This window comes from Stenella coeruleoalba (genome assembly GCF_951394435.1).
Source record: "Stenella coeruleoalba genome assembly, chromosome: 2".
Lineage (NCBI taxonomy): Eukaryota > Metazoa > Chordata > Mammalia > Artiodactyla > Delphinidae > Stenella > Stenella coeruleoalba.
Genome location: NC_137147.1, coordinates 109,003,702 through 109,018,674, shown reverse-complemented (window position 1 = coordinate 109,018,674; position 14,973 = coordinate 109,003,702). Strand labels below are relative to the sequence as shown.

General features: G+C 43.3%; 1 protein-coding gene across 2 annotated transcripts in view; it reads left to right on the top strand.

The window, feature by feature from the left end:
* Positions 1 to 14,973, top strand: part of PDE8A (phosphodiesterase 8A) — a 137,310-nt gene that overhangs the window by 84,814 nt on the left and 37,523 nt on the right. For both annotated transcript variants that reach the window (XM_079912638.1, XM_079912637.1), the window contains exons 6-9: positions 2,904 to 2,992; positions 6,957 to 7,035; positions 8,686 to 8,823; positions 14,164 to 14,252. In XM_079912638.1, the coding sequence (XP_079768764.1) occupies positions 2,904 to 2,992; positions 6,957 to 7,035; positions 8,686 to 8,823; positions 14,164 to 14,252 (395 nt within the window). The remainder of the gene's footprint in view (positions 1 to 2,903; positions 2,993 to 6,956; positions 7,036 to 8,685; positions 8,824 to 14,163; positions 14,253 to 14,973) is intronic.

The window sequence follows — 14,973 nt, the reverse complement described above, 5'->3', positions numbered from 1 at the left end:
GCAGGTGAAGCCAGGCAAGTGCGTGGACAGCTGGAGACACCTGTCCCCACCCCTTGTCTCCTGGAGTGGCACAAGCACTATACCCGGAAATCTCTCCTCCCTATTCCTGCCTGGTCCGCAGTGGGCGCCTCTGTAGGTGGGCAGTGTTCCTGGATGTGCCTGAGGGGTCATGGCTGACTGAGGAGGGAGTGGCAGGGCCAGCACTCTCCTCCCCTCTCAGCAGCGGGGAGCTGGTAGGCATGTCACCTCTCTCAGACTTCTGTGGGTAAGAAGGGCTGTGTTTGGCCTGCAGACCCGGGAACCATCATGCCCATGGCCAGCAGGCCTTGCCTTCCCTCCCAGGGGACGGCAGTCACTGTGCTTTATGTTTGTGCAACAGTTTACAGTTAGAGTGCTTCCTCATGGTCGTCTGTGGTGGAGCAGGGTGTCTTGTTTTGCAGGTGAGGAAGCAGGCTCAGGAAGGTTAAGGACCTCATGGAGAATCATACAGCTTTTAAGGCATGAACTTGGGGCTGGATTTTTAGGTTTCTTGACACAAAGACAAGACCCTGAGCACTGTTCAAACAGGGATATCTGCCTTCACTGGCAGTAGAAGGAGCTCCACAAGGGGCCCTGTCCCCTAGATTGGTCTGGCTTTGGCTTGTTGATAGTGGCCTGCAGATGCCCTGCCTCTTAGCCCCAGCTTCCTCCTCAGTTAGATAGAGTATTATCCGTGTATTGAGCAGGTGAAAGCAAGAGCTGTTCACAGAAATAGGGGTGAGTAAATGTTCACAAATATTTTTTTACATCTGAATATAACTACGTGACAGAACGTAGCGACTTGTAAGATGTCTTCATGAAATACATAATTTGGTGGTGCTCAGGCTTCCCATTCCCATGTAAATTTGCTTCGTTGAGATGTTTCCATTATGTAAAGGTTATTATACAAAACAGTTACTGTCCACAGCAATAAGAGAGACTGGGCAAAGCCATGGCTCTGCCAGTACCTCTGCTGTGGAGGGTAATCCTTTGTCAGCTTAGTTGAGCTGCTGTTTGAAGTGATTGTAGGAGAATGTTGCCTGAGTGCGAGTTACCTCTGTGAAACCCAGCTGCAAAGAGATGTGCAAGCATATTTTTGTTTACCGTGAGCTTGTACAGCTCGAAAGAGGACAACATTGCTCTTGAATAAGTGAATAGACTCTGAAGGTTAATATAGGTAGGACTTTAGTTAATAAATTTCCTCCTTCTGTATATTCTAGGCTCCGCTAGTAACATGTAGACACCAAAAATCCTCTTACTTCAAGGCAGTGAAAGAAAAGCATTCTTTTTTTTTTTTTTTTTTTTGGCCGTACGCAGGCCTCTCACTGTTGTGGCCTCTCCCGCTGCAGAGCACAGGCTCTGGATGCGCAGGCTCAGCGGCCATGGCCCACGGGCCCAGCCGCTCCACAGCATGTGGGATCTTCCCGGATCGGGGCACGAACCCGTGTCCTCTGCATCGGCAGGCGGACTCTCAACCACTGCGCCACCAGGGAAGCCCAGAAAAGCATTCTTAAGCGCTCTTCTTTTTCCTTGAACTTTTTTTTTAGTGGAATTAAATATTGTGTTAGTTTCATGTGTACAGCAAAGTGATTCAGTCATTTATATATACATATGTATATATATACATATTTATACTTTTTCAGATTCTTTTCCATTAAAGGTTAGTACAAGATATTGAATAGTTTCCTGTGATATACAGTAGGACCTTGTTGTTTACCTGTTTCACATACAGTAGTGTATATCTGTTAATCCCAAACTCCTAATTTATCCCTCTCCCCATCCTTTCCACTTTGGTAACCATAAGTGTGTTTTCTATGTCTGTCAGTCTATTTCTGTTTTGTAAATAAGTTCATTTGTATTTTTTTTTTAGATTCCCACATAGAGGTGATATCATATGATATTTGCCTTTCTCTTTCGGACTTACTTCACTTGGTATGATAATCTCTAGGTCCATTCATGTTGCTACAGACGGCATTATTTCATTCTTTTTTATGGCTGAGTAACATTCCATTGTACATACTGTACATATATAAACACACACACACACACACACCCCCCCCCACATCTTCTTTATGCATTCCTCTGTCGATGGACTATTAGGAGGTTGCTTCCATGTCTTGGCTATTGTAAATAGTACTGCTATGAATGTTGGGGTGCATGTATCTTTTTGAATTATAGTTTTCTCTGGATATATGCCCAGGAATGGAGGCCTATTTTTTCTAATTCCATTTATTTACTACTTTATTGAGATACTATTCATATACCATGTAATTCAGCTATTTATTTATATATTTTAAACTTGATGTAATATTTTTATAAAAATGTAAAATAATTATAATGCAATTTTCCATTTCCTCATTTTACTTGACAGTGTGTCTCGTACATCATTCCATATAAGTGCATGTAATAGCTGCATGCTGTTCTATTAAATGGTTATACTATAGTATACTATAGTTTTTTACATTAATTTATTTAAAAAATTATTTTATTTTTTTCTCTTTCCAGCAAATACCTTGCCCTTTCTGCCTTTCTTTCCTTTCCGTCCTTCCTCCCTCCCTCTCTCCCTCCCCCCTTCCTTCCTTCCTTCTTTCTGCCTTTTTTTTCTCTTTCTTGAGGTATGGTTGATCGATGCAGCCACTTAAAGTGTACAACTCAGTGGTTTCTTAATATATTCTCAGATATGTGCAAGTACTATTTTTTAAAAGCTAATTTGGTACCCATAAGTTTTCATCTCTCATTTCCTGTTCATCATGAAAGATTAATTATTTTTTAGATTTCAGGTACCAAGTTGAGAAGCCTGTTGGAAAGAATTATTTTTTATATATGTATTTAATCATTTAAAGGTACACATTTGTTTATCCACAAAATCCTCTTTCTGTTTGTAGAGGTATGTAGAAAACCCCAGCGCCATGGCCTGTTACAATGAACTGCTCCAGATGGAGTTTGGATTGGTGCGCCCACAGCTGAAACTCAGGTAATTCTGCTTCTTCTCGTAAGCCGCCCATACCACACAGAGCATTGTTGCAAGTGAGGACTTCGGTTGTGGGCGGCTATATTTTGGCTGTAACTGACCTCCTGCTAAAATGGGATGGGGTGGTGGGAAGGCATCTCTCCTCACAAAATGCTTTTGGAGTCTGCCTGGATGTCTAATAGGTGGTCATGTTAGTGATTGGAGACTCAGCATTTAAAGATGGGGCTCCAGTGGGGACTTCCCTGGCGGTCCAGTGGTTAAAACTTGACGCTATCACTGCCGGGGCCCTGGGTTTGATCCCTGGTTGGGGAGGATAACACAAGCCACATGGCGTGGCCAGAAAAAGAAAGAAAAAGATGGGGCACCAAAATAATAGCAAATGAAAAAGCAGGATGCGAAAGTATATATCCTGAATTATCTGTTTTGTTTTTTAATTAAAAAATTACTTTTAATATACACATACACCCAACCCGTTAACATTATTATCTCTGGTAGGTGACATGTTTTCTTCTCTACAATAAGCATTTTGTAATTTGCCCTTGCTCAACAGTTTTTTGTTTTTTTTTTAACTGATGAGTGGAAACCTAGCTCTTTGTAGAGTGAGAAAAGCAGAAAAATTAGTAAAATTATATGAGGTTGACAGAAGTGAAAAAAATGTCAGTATCTCTGTATCATCCTAGGTCTCTTCCTTGGGTGCTCTACTATTCTTTAACATTTCCTTTACCAGGATCCAAGAGAGAATGAAATCATTCTGTTTGTATGTGCCCAAGGCAGAGATAAGGGGATTAGAATTTGGGGTATTAACATTGGTAGGGACCAGCACAGGGTATCACATGCAGAGAAGAAAATACTTCATAGACAAAATGAAGTGTGATGTAGCAAAGAAGTGCTGCTGAGCAGAGATGTTTCAGGGCTAGTGAGGTCTACAGAAGAGCTCCTTTTTATTGCCAGAGTTTTCAGGGAAACTTGAGATGGATAGTTGGCCTTGGGCCTGCCTCCTTCTCATTCCTGGGTCTTCCGCAGCCTGGCTGCAGCACTCCCACAGTGAGTTGGGCTGCTGCCCTCTCTGAGAGGAGAGCGGAACTGTGGAGCAGGAGGTGATGTTAGAGCTTATTTCATCAAATCACGAGTCACGATGCAAAAACCGAGACCCAGGGAGGTTAACTGACTTACATCCAAGATCTCGCACGCAGCACGTGGCAAAGGTAGTCCTTTAGGTTGTAACCCCCAATTTCAAAACTGCACTCATGGTCTCTCCTCATGCTCTACTTTGTTCTCTGTGTGCCAGCTGACAGCCAGAGGGAGATGTCCACTATGAAGGGAGGTATGAAAATACTGATAATGAAGAAAAGGGGTAGATGTGGGGCTAGAGAATTGGGAGCAATAGAGAAAGACTTGTTCTGAGAGATATTAAAATGCACTAAAAAGCTATAACAAGCATCTTTGTGTTACTGGTAGATCAGTAAACTAGAATGTAAAGTCTAGAAATAGACGTGCGTGTATTTAAGAATTAGGAACATAAGTATATGTGTTCAACATGGCAATTTAAATCCACACAGGAAAGGGTGGACTTTTCAATGAATAGAATTGTGACAACTTATTAACTGGAAAGAAAATTAAGTTATATCCCGATCTCACACCCAGCCCCAAAATAAATTCCAGTGTGCATAATGTTAAAAAGTGTGGCCACATAAGTACTAAAAATGTAAGTGAGCATATGTATTTGGATAATGAAGTCTTTTTAAACTCAGCATGGTGTGAAAGCCAGATTTTATAAAGAAAGAGAATCAGATTAGACAACATAAAAATGTTAAGCTTGTCTCATCAGTAAGTATACCTTAAATAATGTTAAAAATTTAGACAAATAACAAACTGGGAAAAATACATTCTTAACATACAGGACAGATAGGTTAATATCCTGAATATGTAAAGAGCTTTGATGAATCAGTTTAAAAATGGAAACACCCAGTAGAAAAAATTTAAAAGGACATGTTGTGAACAAGCAGTTTGTAGGAGATATTAATGGCCAATAAACATGAAAAAAAAGTTCAGCTTCACTAGTAACCAAAGAAATGAAAATGATATACCATTTTATATTTACCACATCTGCAAAAATTAAAAAAGAGTGATGAAACCCAGTAGGGCTTCTCACAGATCCATCTCCTCCAAGCTTGTTTTATCAGAGGTGGGAACTTACTTCTCGTTGTTTTTTGGTTCTTGTTTTTTTAAATAACAGGTTTATTGAGGTAATTCACTTGATTTTTATATGCCAAGTAAGAAGAGCTAATTTTTATTGGCTAAAGCTGCTTTGTCGTATTTAGCTAGACAGGTTAGTAATACCAGGAATAAAGTAAAAGCATTGTAATTATTGGTTTTATAAATGTAATCTCTGCACTTTATGAACAAGTAGACAGTTGCTTTCTCTTTTTCATCTTCTGAGGCATATACAAGAAAAAAGCTGAAAGCATTCCCCAGTTATGGGGAATTTGTTTGACTAAATTATGGTATAATTTTACAATAGAATATTATATAGTTATTAAGAGTGATGCTAAGGAACTAATTATTGATATGGAAAGATGTTAATGTATATGGTTCAGTGGTATAAGCAGATGATAAAACTGTCGACTATGATCCTATTTTTATAAGTATATGTATTACATGTATATTTACACAAGAAATTGCCTAGAACACCAGTTGATATGCGTAGGTGTTGGGATTTCAGATGACTTAATCTCACTTATTTTTAAACAGATTTATCGAGATAAAATTGACATTCTATACAATTCACCTATTTAAAGTGCACAGTTCAATGGCTTTTAATGTATTGTGCAACCATTGCCACAATTCTAGAACATTTTCATTACCCCCAGCCCTAGATAACCACTAGTCTAATTTCTCTCTATACATAGATTTGCCTCTTCTGGACATTTCATATAAATAGAATCATACAATATGTGGTCCTTCTAACTTAGCATAATGTTTTTCAAGGTTCATCCATATCTTGGCGTGCATCAGGCTTTATTTCTTTTTATATCTGCATAGTATTCCATTGTATGGCTATACCACATTTTATTCATCCATTCATCAGTTGATGGACTTTAGGGTTGTTTCCACCTGTGGGCTATAAGTTTTTGTGTGGATGTATGTTTTCATTTCTGTAGGGTGTCTACCTAGGAGTAAAATTGCTAGGCCATGTGGTAACTCTATGTTTAACAGCCTGAGGAACTGCCAGACTGTTTTCCAAAGCAGCTAGCTGCACCATTTTACACTCCCACCAGCAGTGTATGAGGCTTCCTCACCAACACTTGTTTTTATCTCTGTTTTTGATTGTAGATATCCTAGTGGGTATGATGTAGTATCTCATTTATTATTATTTTCTAATTTTTAAAAAATAAACCTTTAGTTACCTGTGCAATTTAAAAATGTTTTCAAACACTGAGGACAAGGGAGAATGCTCGCAATATAAGGCTAAGTGGAAGCAGAAAACAAAGCTCATGATCCCGATGATCCCAGTTTTGAGCAAAGGATTTGTTGAAAGTGATAATAGCTACAGGTGATGGGCCGCCTCCTTTCTACCCGGCTTCGTGTGGGCTTCTTGACTCCATTTTCTCATTGAGTCCTCACGAGGACCCTTCAGACGGTGAGAAGGCAGAGACCCAGGGTGGTTCAGTCATGTCCCACAGCCAGTTGATCAGACCCTGGGGTGTGTTCCACTGGGTCCACTTGTCCTTAGAATGAAGGAAAGGCACCAGGTTGTGCGTAGTCATGATCCCAAGTGCTGGGGTGGCAGGAGGTGCTTATTTCTTCCTTACGCTTTTTAGTATTTCCCCCTACTTTTTCTTGAGTTAGCGTTAGTTACCTTTATAATCAAAGAACACATTTAAGTAAGTTAATGTAATATTCCAAGATTGTATTACATTTTATAATATTTACATTAAGCAGTCCTTTTTCTTTTCCACCCATAAAGGGCTTGTAACTCAATGTTCACTGCATTAGAGAAAAGTCAAGAAGCAATTGAAATTACAAGTGAAGACCACATTGTACAGGTTTGTTGTTTTGGAAGCTTGTCCTGCTGAATTTCTGGTTTGTTTGCATTTTTAAGACTGAACCCCTTCAGTATGTTTTTTTGTTTTTTTTTTTTTACTCTCTTTGAAGTTCAAGGGACCAGTTTTTCCTTAGAGGATTATCAGAACAAAATCTATAAAATATATAATTTAAAATAAGTTCCCTATAGGTAAGAAAAGGTTCCAATAATTGCTTAATGTGCTAGAAAATATTCTGTAAATGCAATTTACATTTGTTATTTCTCACTTTTTTGTATATTTATTTACTTAGCAAGGAGGGACTTTTATCCAGAGGATGGTTTCTGCGGCGGAGTGGGGTAGAGAGAGACTGCTGCAGCAAGGAGAGGCTCTGCCCATAAGGGCTGCACGCTCTCACCTTTCTTACTGTTTTTGAAGATAGTTTACACCTATAGGAATTTACTAGAAGCTACTCAAAATTTCAAAAATAAACTAGGAATTACTTCACAAATTATCCATTATTAGAAAAGTGGCTTCATATAAGTGACTGAAGATAACATGGCTTTCAGATAACAGCAAACAGGTAACATGTATTTTCATATAACAGCAAAAGAGGGAGTTGTGCCAGGGGAATGTGCCTTTTGTCTGAGAATGAGCCCCACTTTGATTTTAGTTCTGAGCACTCCAGTTCTTCACTTTAATCGAACTAGTGACTTTCTTGGTAAAGAGTTTGATGATGTTAGCATTCAGGATGGTGCCCTGACAGGCGACATTGGCCGGTGGTTGAGGGCACAGGCTTGGTATCAGTCAGGCCTGGCTTCCAATCAGCCTCGGCCCCTTCCTAGCTGGGCATCTTCGGGCAGGTGACTTAATCTGTCTGAATTTGCTGTTTCATTTGTACAAATGGGAATAATATTAACGCTAACAACGACTTACCTTTTGTAAGGATGTTCTGAGGATTAAATGTGTTACTGTGTGTGAAGTGCTTTTACTACAGTGCCTAGCAAGGAAAACAGACCTTAAACAGTATGATTATTGTTTTATCATCGTCATTATTTGTTATTCCTATCAGCACATGCACAGCTTTCCCATACATTTTCTTCTAGTCTTACAGCCCTATTTGAAATTTAACCATAAAGCCTTGCATTTGTAAACACTTCCTAGTTCACAGCCTGCTTTCCAAACCCATTATTCATTTGCATCATATGAGAGAGGCGAAATAAGTGTTTCATTCCCATTAAACAGATGTGCAGACTGAGACTTGGAGGGGTTAAGTGACTTGTGGGAGTAGACCCTGGGTTTGCAGACTCCCAGTCTGGTGCTTTCTTCCACTGTATCATAATCTCAACAGCCCTTTTGTAGCAGCCCTGGGTCTGTCTCCATGCAGCTTCTTTCCTCTGCTGGTGTTTAAGTGGAGTGGGCCTGCTGCCCTCCCTGCAGCCTCAGGAGAACAAGGCAGCAAGCCCAGCCCGGTGTCATCGGAGCAGAGGCTTCTCCAGACTCCAAGGTTTTTCTGGGGTTGTGCTCTTGTGGCTTTAGAACCGTCGTAGTGAGCGCCAGGCTCCTGGGCTTTCTGGGGGGAAAATATGATGGTTTAGGTTGAACATCTCTGATTGTCCTCTTTTCAAAATTTCTTTTAATTCACATGATGTTTTTTCCTTTGTCTCCCCCCAGTATGCAAATCCAGCATTTGAAACAACAATGGGCTATGAGTCAGGTGAATTAATAGGGAAGGATTTAGCAGAAGTGCCTGTAAATGAAAAAAAGGCTGATTTGCTCGATACTATAAATTCATGCATCAGGATAGGCAAGGTAAGTAAGAGGTCGCTACCCTTGTTACTCTCACATAACAAAGAGGGAAGGAAGGAAGGAGACCTAGCGCTCACTGAGCACTGCTAGAGCCAGGTGATCTCAGTCTCACTCTTCCCAGAAGCCTGGGGAAGTGTAGGTAGTGTTATCTCTGTTACGCCCATTTTGCAGATGAGGAAATTGAGGCCAAGAAAGTATATAAATCCTGACCAGCCAATAAGAGTAACTCTGACTCTTAACATCATTGTTTTCATTTTTGTAATAAGTGAGTAAGTTGATCTTTCTAATAATTGATCTTCTAAGTGGTAGCTGTTGGCAAATGGTCTGGGTAAAGGATTGCCAGTGAGTTAACACATTCTCAGAACACATTGGAGCCCATCAGTTCTCTGAGCCTCGTTCATTCATTCAGCATTTTTTGAATGCCAGGTGTGCTAGGTTCTGGTATAGAAAGAAGGGCAAAACAAAAATCCCTTAGAGAACTCATTCCAGGGTGCAAAACAGACAGATAAAAGTAGTCATTGCATTGTGATGTGAGAAGTTACAGCACCCTGGTGCTGAAGGGGTAGACAAAGCAAGGCAGGCTCAGTCTGAAAGGTTATTTCTCTCTCTGAACTGTGGCTTCTGACAGCACCTCACTGTTATATTAGGTTTTAAAATATGATGAGAAGGAAAAGGCTACTGCTTTCCATAGTCATTCTTAGGCTTTTCTGCTGGGCTCTTTTTAACTTTTAGAAGTTGGGACTGTGAATCTGATTATTCAGAACATTTGAAAAATTGGTGACCTGCTCTCTTGCTGGCTGTCTGGAGGCCCTGTGGAAGTGATGCCCTTTCTCTGGTGCCTATCCCTTAGCACACAAGGGCAGTCTGCCAGAGGGGGCAGAAGGGCTATGCAAAGCTTATACCCCCACTTGGCTTGGGCCCCTCGAAGACACCGTGAGTGGGCTGGTGTCCTTTGCTTTCCCGCGGCTCTGAGCACACGAGATGGCTTTGCAGTGAGAACAGGGAAAGAACAGGCCAGCGGCGGGGCCCGGGGATGCACTCTCAGGGGAACCACAAAAATGGGCACTGCTTGAATCCTATTTTGCCTTCGGCTTTTCTGTCAGGATGATGATTTTCTTGCTAGAGAGAGTGGCAGGTCCTCTGGATAGAGAAATGAAGGCTGAGATGAATGAAGAGACAGACCCTTAGGTGTTCAGGCCCACCAGTGTTCCCTGCCTGGGCCGAGAGGGGCGTCCTCGGAAGGCAGCTCCAGAACGGCAGCCATTCCAGACCCCCGCAGCCTTTGAGGGGCTTTACCATGGCCTCCCCAGTCCTGGCGGTTTGGTCCAGTGCTGCCACTGGGTCAGCCAGCAGTTCTGCTGTGAGGTTCAGCAGGGTGTGAAGCAGATGGTGGCTCTCATGCTCCTTGATCTGGCAGCTGCCCTTGCAGTGAGGAGAGCAAGTTGAGATGGGGGTGGGGGCACCCAGTGGATTAGCTGTAGGCCCTGGGATTCACCCAGATCCCTGTGAGCAGCATCTTGCCTCCTGAGGTATGCCGCTGGGCACCAGGTGCAAAGGGCCTCGACAGCCGGACACCTGTTCTCTAAAGTCTGTATTTGCTATGAGCAGAGAATACGAAAGGTTATCACACTGTTAACCTCTGTACTGCTTTATTTCAAAAAGAAACCAGGTGGGAATATATGTATATGTATAGCTGATTCACTTTGTTATACAGCAGAAACTAACACACCCTTGTAAAGCATTTATACTCCAATAAAGATGTTTAAAAAAAAAAAAGAAAAAGAAAAGGAACCAGGGCATTTGTTTTGCATGATTGCAAGTTCTTGGGGAGAGTGCAAAAGCTGCTGTCTGTCCTTTGTTGCTACCCTGCTGGTTCACGGGCAACACTGCAGTAGGACAGACCACTTAGCTGGGCAATTTTTTGAGGAGAAAGATATATGGCCTTTCTAATCAAGTCTCCCTCGGGAGAAGAAGGGCTTGTTGAGAATCAGCCAGCCCTTGGCAAACAATGGTACCATGGTCAGTGGAGAGAGTTCAGACACGTGCTGGGAACCAGGATGGAGCCTTTGGAAGTGGTCAGATGACCGGGAGGGGCTTTGGAATGTCAGATTCTAGGTGTCCAGCCAGTTGGATATTCTTGGGGGCAGAGGAGAAATTCTGATGATGTTCAAACAGAGAACACTGCAAACACCACTCTCTATAAACCTCCTCTGCCTGCTGTTCTCAGCCACTGGCTCCCCTTTCAGGTAAAACTGATACTATGAGGCACCTTGATTTTCAATCCCACACTCCTGCTTCCTTCCTCCCTTCATGTATCCTTCTTGGCTCTCCTCCTGTTTCTTCTTCCCCAGGTCTTCTCTGTCAGGGCCCTAGAACCCCTGGCCTCCTATCTTCTCAGATACCGGAGCCTTATACTGCCTCTTCTCTTTTAGAAATTTTGCATTTTTTTCCCCTCAGAAACTGTCTTGCAGGTGCTGAAGGAATGTGGGCTGCTCGGCTGGCTGCCTCTGATAATGATGTGCAGTCGCAGAGCCCTTTAGCTCTTCGCACCTTTTACCTTCCCCAGCTCCTGGGAAGCCAGGAGCCTTCCTCCCTCGCCGCCTCCCCTCTTCTCCCACTTTTCCCCCATCTCTTTCCTCCCAGGTTTACCAGGGCTCTTTGTCCCCTGCTGGTTCCTCAGAAAGCTCCCTTTGTTGTTGAGCATCTTTCCTGCTCTGCGTAGATGTCTCCCACCTTCCCAGTTTTAGCCACAGTGTCTTTTCCAAGGTCTGTTTCAACATCCTGCTGTCATTTTGGTATCACCTTATGTAACGGTGATTTTCTCTCATCCCCCATTAACAAAAAGCCCGATCCCCCTCCACCTCTTCTGTCTACTGCTCGTTGACCGTCCACACAGTTGCCTGGACTTTGATTCCTGGAATAGTTTTGGTTTCTCCCTACCCTTTAGCCCCCTCCATCAAATCCATCACCAAGGCTTGATGTCTGTTAAACCCCTGCCTTTGAGGGTCCACTGCCTGGGCCTGACCGTGTTCAGAGCCCCCTTCCCACACCCTGAGACTGCGGTGGCTGAATGCAGTTAGGCCTCCCTGTCCCAGGACCCTCCACTTCTGGCCAGTCCACCCTACGCTACTGGAGATTTGTCTCACCAGATCACCACTTTGATCATGTCACTCCCTCTGTGTAGAGCTCAAGTCCCTTATCCTGGGTGCCAGGATTCCGTGATCTGACTTTGGCCTCACTTTTCCATTCAGTAAACAAAAGCCCCAAGTGTTCTTTGACTGTTTACCACCTGCCAGCACAGTGCTAGCCCCTGGCATAGGACAGCTGGATGATGATGATTTAATTCTTAAGCCAGTGGGCACACACCAAGAAGGAACTGTCTCAGTAGTCAGCGAAGTCCAGCTCGGTGCTGAGCTTGCCCCGGAGTAGAAGGGAGGTGCACGCCTCAGTGTAGTTCTGAGAGGAGCTCAGCCTGAGAGAGACAGACAGACACCTGTGCGAAACCAAACAGGCCACGTACTGGACATTTGCCGTGTGTCAGGACTTGGCTAAGAGTTTATGTGTGTTACCAGATTTATTCTTCATAACAGCATGCTAGGTAGGACTTTACTATTTTTAGGAACTGAAACTTCGATTTTTGATGTATTTTTGATAAGAAATATGATCTGTGTTAAGTGAATATTTTTTGTTTCCATTGTTGACTGGAAGACTTACAGGCAACTCTGTTATCTAAGCAAAGTCATTGGCTAAGTTGTCCTCCATTAGCTGGACCGTCCAGCGCTGGCTGACGTGGCTTCTTACACCTCGACTTGGGGTCCGGCAGCCACCCACTCTGTTCAGAAAGGATTGAAGGAGAAAATCCTGAATATGTATTTTGAAGTGCTGATTGATTGACCGAATCGGTCTCCCGTATTTTCCTTCTCTTTTTATGTAACAGCTCTGTTGAGAGATAATTCACATGCCATACACTCCATCCATTTAAAGTATACAGTTCAGTGGTGGTTAGTATGTTCACAGAGTTTTGCAAATATCACCTCAGTCAGCTTCCCGTATTTCTCTTGATAGCGAGCTTCAGAAGTAACTCTTAGACCTGTCTGCTGAAGCCTTCTCTGGTGGCTGCATGGGGCTGTGGACGTGGAGGACAGGCTCCAGATTCCTGCCCAGGGATCCCTGTCTAGTCCTTGCCCGATTCGGGCCCAGGCCACTCTCCCCTCAGAACTGGAGTGAGGAAGGCCCACACCTCCCTTCTGCTCCAGGGCAAGTAAGCACCTAGCGGGCTCTTGGGCTGTTTTTTAATTTAGTCCTTTCTTGGCGCCCATTGTTTTCAGAAGGACGTCGGGAAGCCCCAGTAACCATCCTTTGCTTCTGTCAGTGTCCTGGTTTCTCTTGGATCCACTTTGCCAGAGGAGTCTGAAGATGGGATTTTACCATTAGCATTTGCATGCAGGTCACCACGCCCCAAGCACAGATTCCAGAATTGACTTTGTGTAAGAGTATGGACAGGAGACTTGAGCCAGGCTGACATGGTGTTCCCCTTCCCACCTGGGTCAGCTTTAGCCCCTGTGGGACTCTGGAAGGTCGAGAAGGGTATGAAACGCCCTGGGAGTTCAAGGTCCTACAGAGGGTTTTAGGGATTTTTCTAGCTTAAGGACCTTGGTGACTCTTGGAGAAATTCAGAACGTTTTAGGTGGTCACAAAACCCAGCTCCGTCCCACGCTTGTCTCCACCACCCTCAGAGTAGGGGAGCCACCTGTAGCCCCTGTTTGCTCGCTGTGGTCATAGCCTGGGCACACCTGCTCTCCCAGTGCAGCTCCATTCTGAAATGGCAGCTCTGGCTTCTAAGGTCTCACTTGGTTATTCTGCCTGAGCCCAGTCCTGGCTGTTACCTCATCATCCCCACCCTACCTGCAGAGGGTACACAGCACAGAGGGTGGCTCCTTCTCTGCCCCAGTCTGAGACTCTCCCCCTCCCAAATGCAGGGGCAGAGGCCACACTTCCCCCCTCCACTGCGGCAGGTAGCAGCTGTGAGAGGAGGAACCTGGACGAGAAGGGTGTTCCTCATTCATGGGCCCAGGGCCTCTCTTGCCGGCAGAAAGCCACTGAAAACATATGGCCATTTAGACTGTGGTGACCTGGCTTTTGTTGTCAGTCTAGGGAGGAGATGGACTTGGGAGGTTGAGAAAGAATTGTCCGATTACCCAAAATTGCCTTTGGGGTTGGGATGATTTTATTATCCTAATAGCTTTAGTGGCCATGGTAAAGGTGTGGAAACCTGAGGTGGAAAATGCTCTTGGGTTTATGTTTTGAACACAGTGTATAATGATGTCTACATTCCATTTATAGGAATGGCAAGGAATTTGCTCTGCCAAAGAGAAGAACGGAGATAATGTACAACAAAATGTGAAGATACTACCTGTCATCGGGCAGGGAGGGTAAGTGGAAAAAACGAGTACTTCAGTCAACATACCATGTTCGGCTTATTGCAAAATGTGTTTTGAATACTTAAGTAAGTTGAGAACTGCATGCAGAAATTTATAAGAAAGACTTGTAACAAGGTCAGGTACCATCAAAGGATGGCCTTCCAGGGTGGCTTCCTCATAGTCACAGCCTGACCCTCCAGCTGGTGACCCAGAGCCGCCACACTCCGACAGTCTTAAGCTGTGTGAACACATAAGAGACTAAAGTATTTCAATCTGAATGCCACTTTACTGAGCTGTGTGCTAAGAACACTCACTGGTGGACTCCCTGTGTTTAAAAGATTTTTATCTAATTTGATAGCCTATGTGTTATTTCTGCACAGAACTATCAAATTAGATAAAAGTATTTTAAATACTCTCATTTACGGAAACGCACATGAAGCAGATGTGACCACAGATTGGAAGGCAGTGTATATCAGGAGCCTGAAAATGTCATATGGTTTGTCTCAGAATCTATCTTAAATAATACGAACAGTGGAAAATTATGAACGTGAACTGTAGAATACCCAACGATAAAATACGCAACCATTAGAAATGATGATCATAGAAAATTAAATTATAGGGGAAAATGTTTTTGATAAATGCAAAAGTCAAAATGTAAAATCGTACCTAGTGTACGCTCTCAGTCATGAACATGAACGAGGGACAAAAAGACCAGGAGGAGGTGTAGCGATGA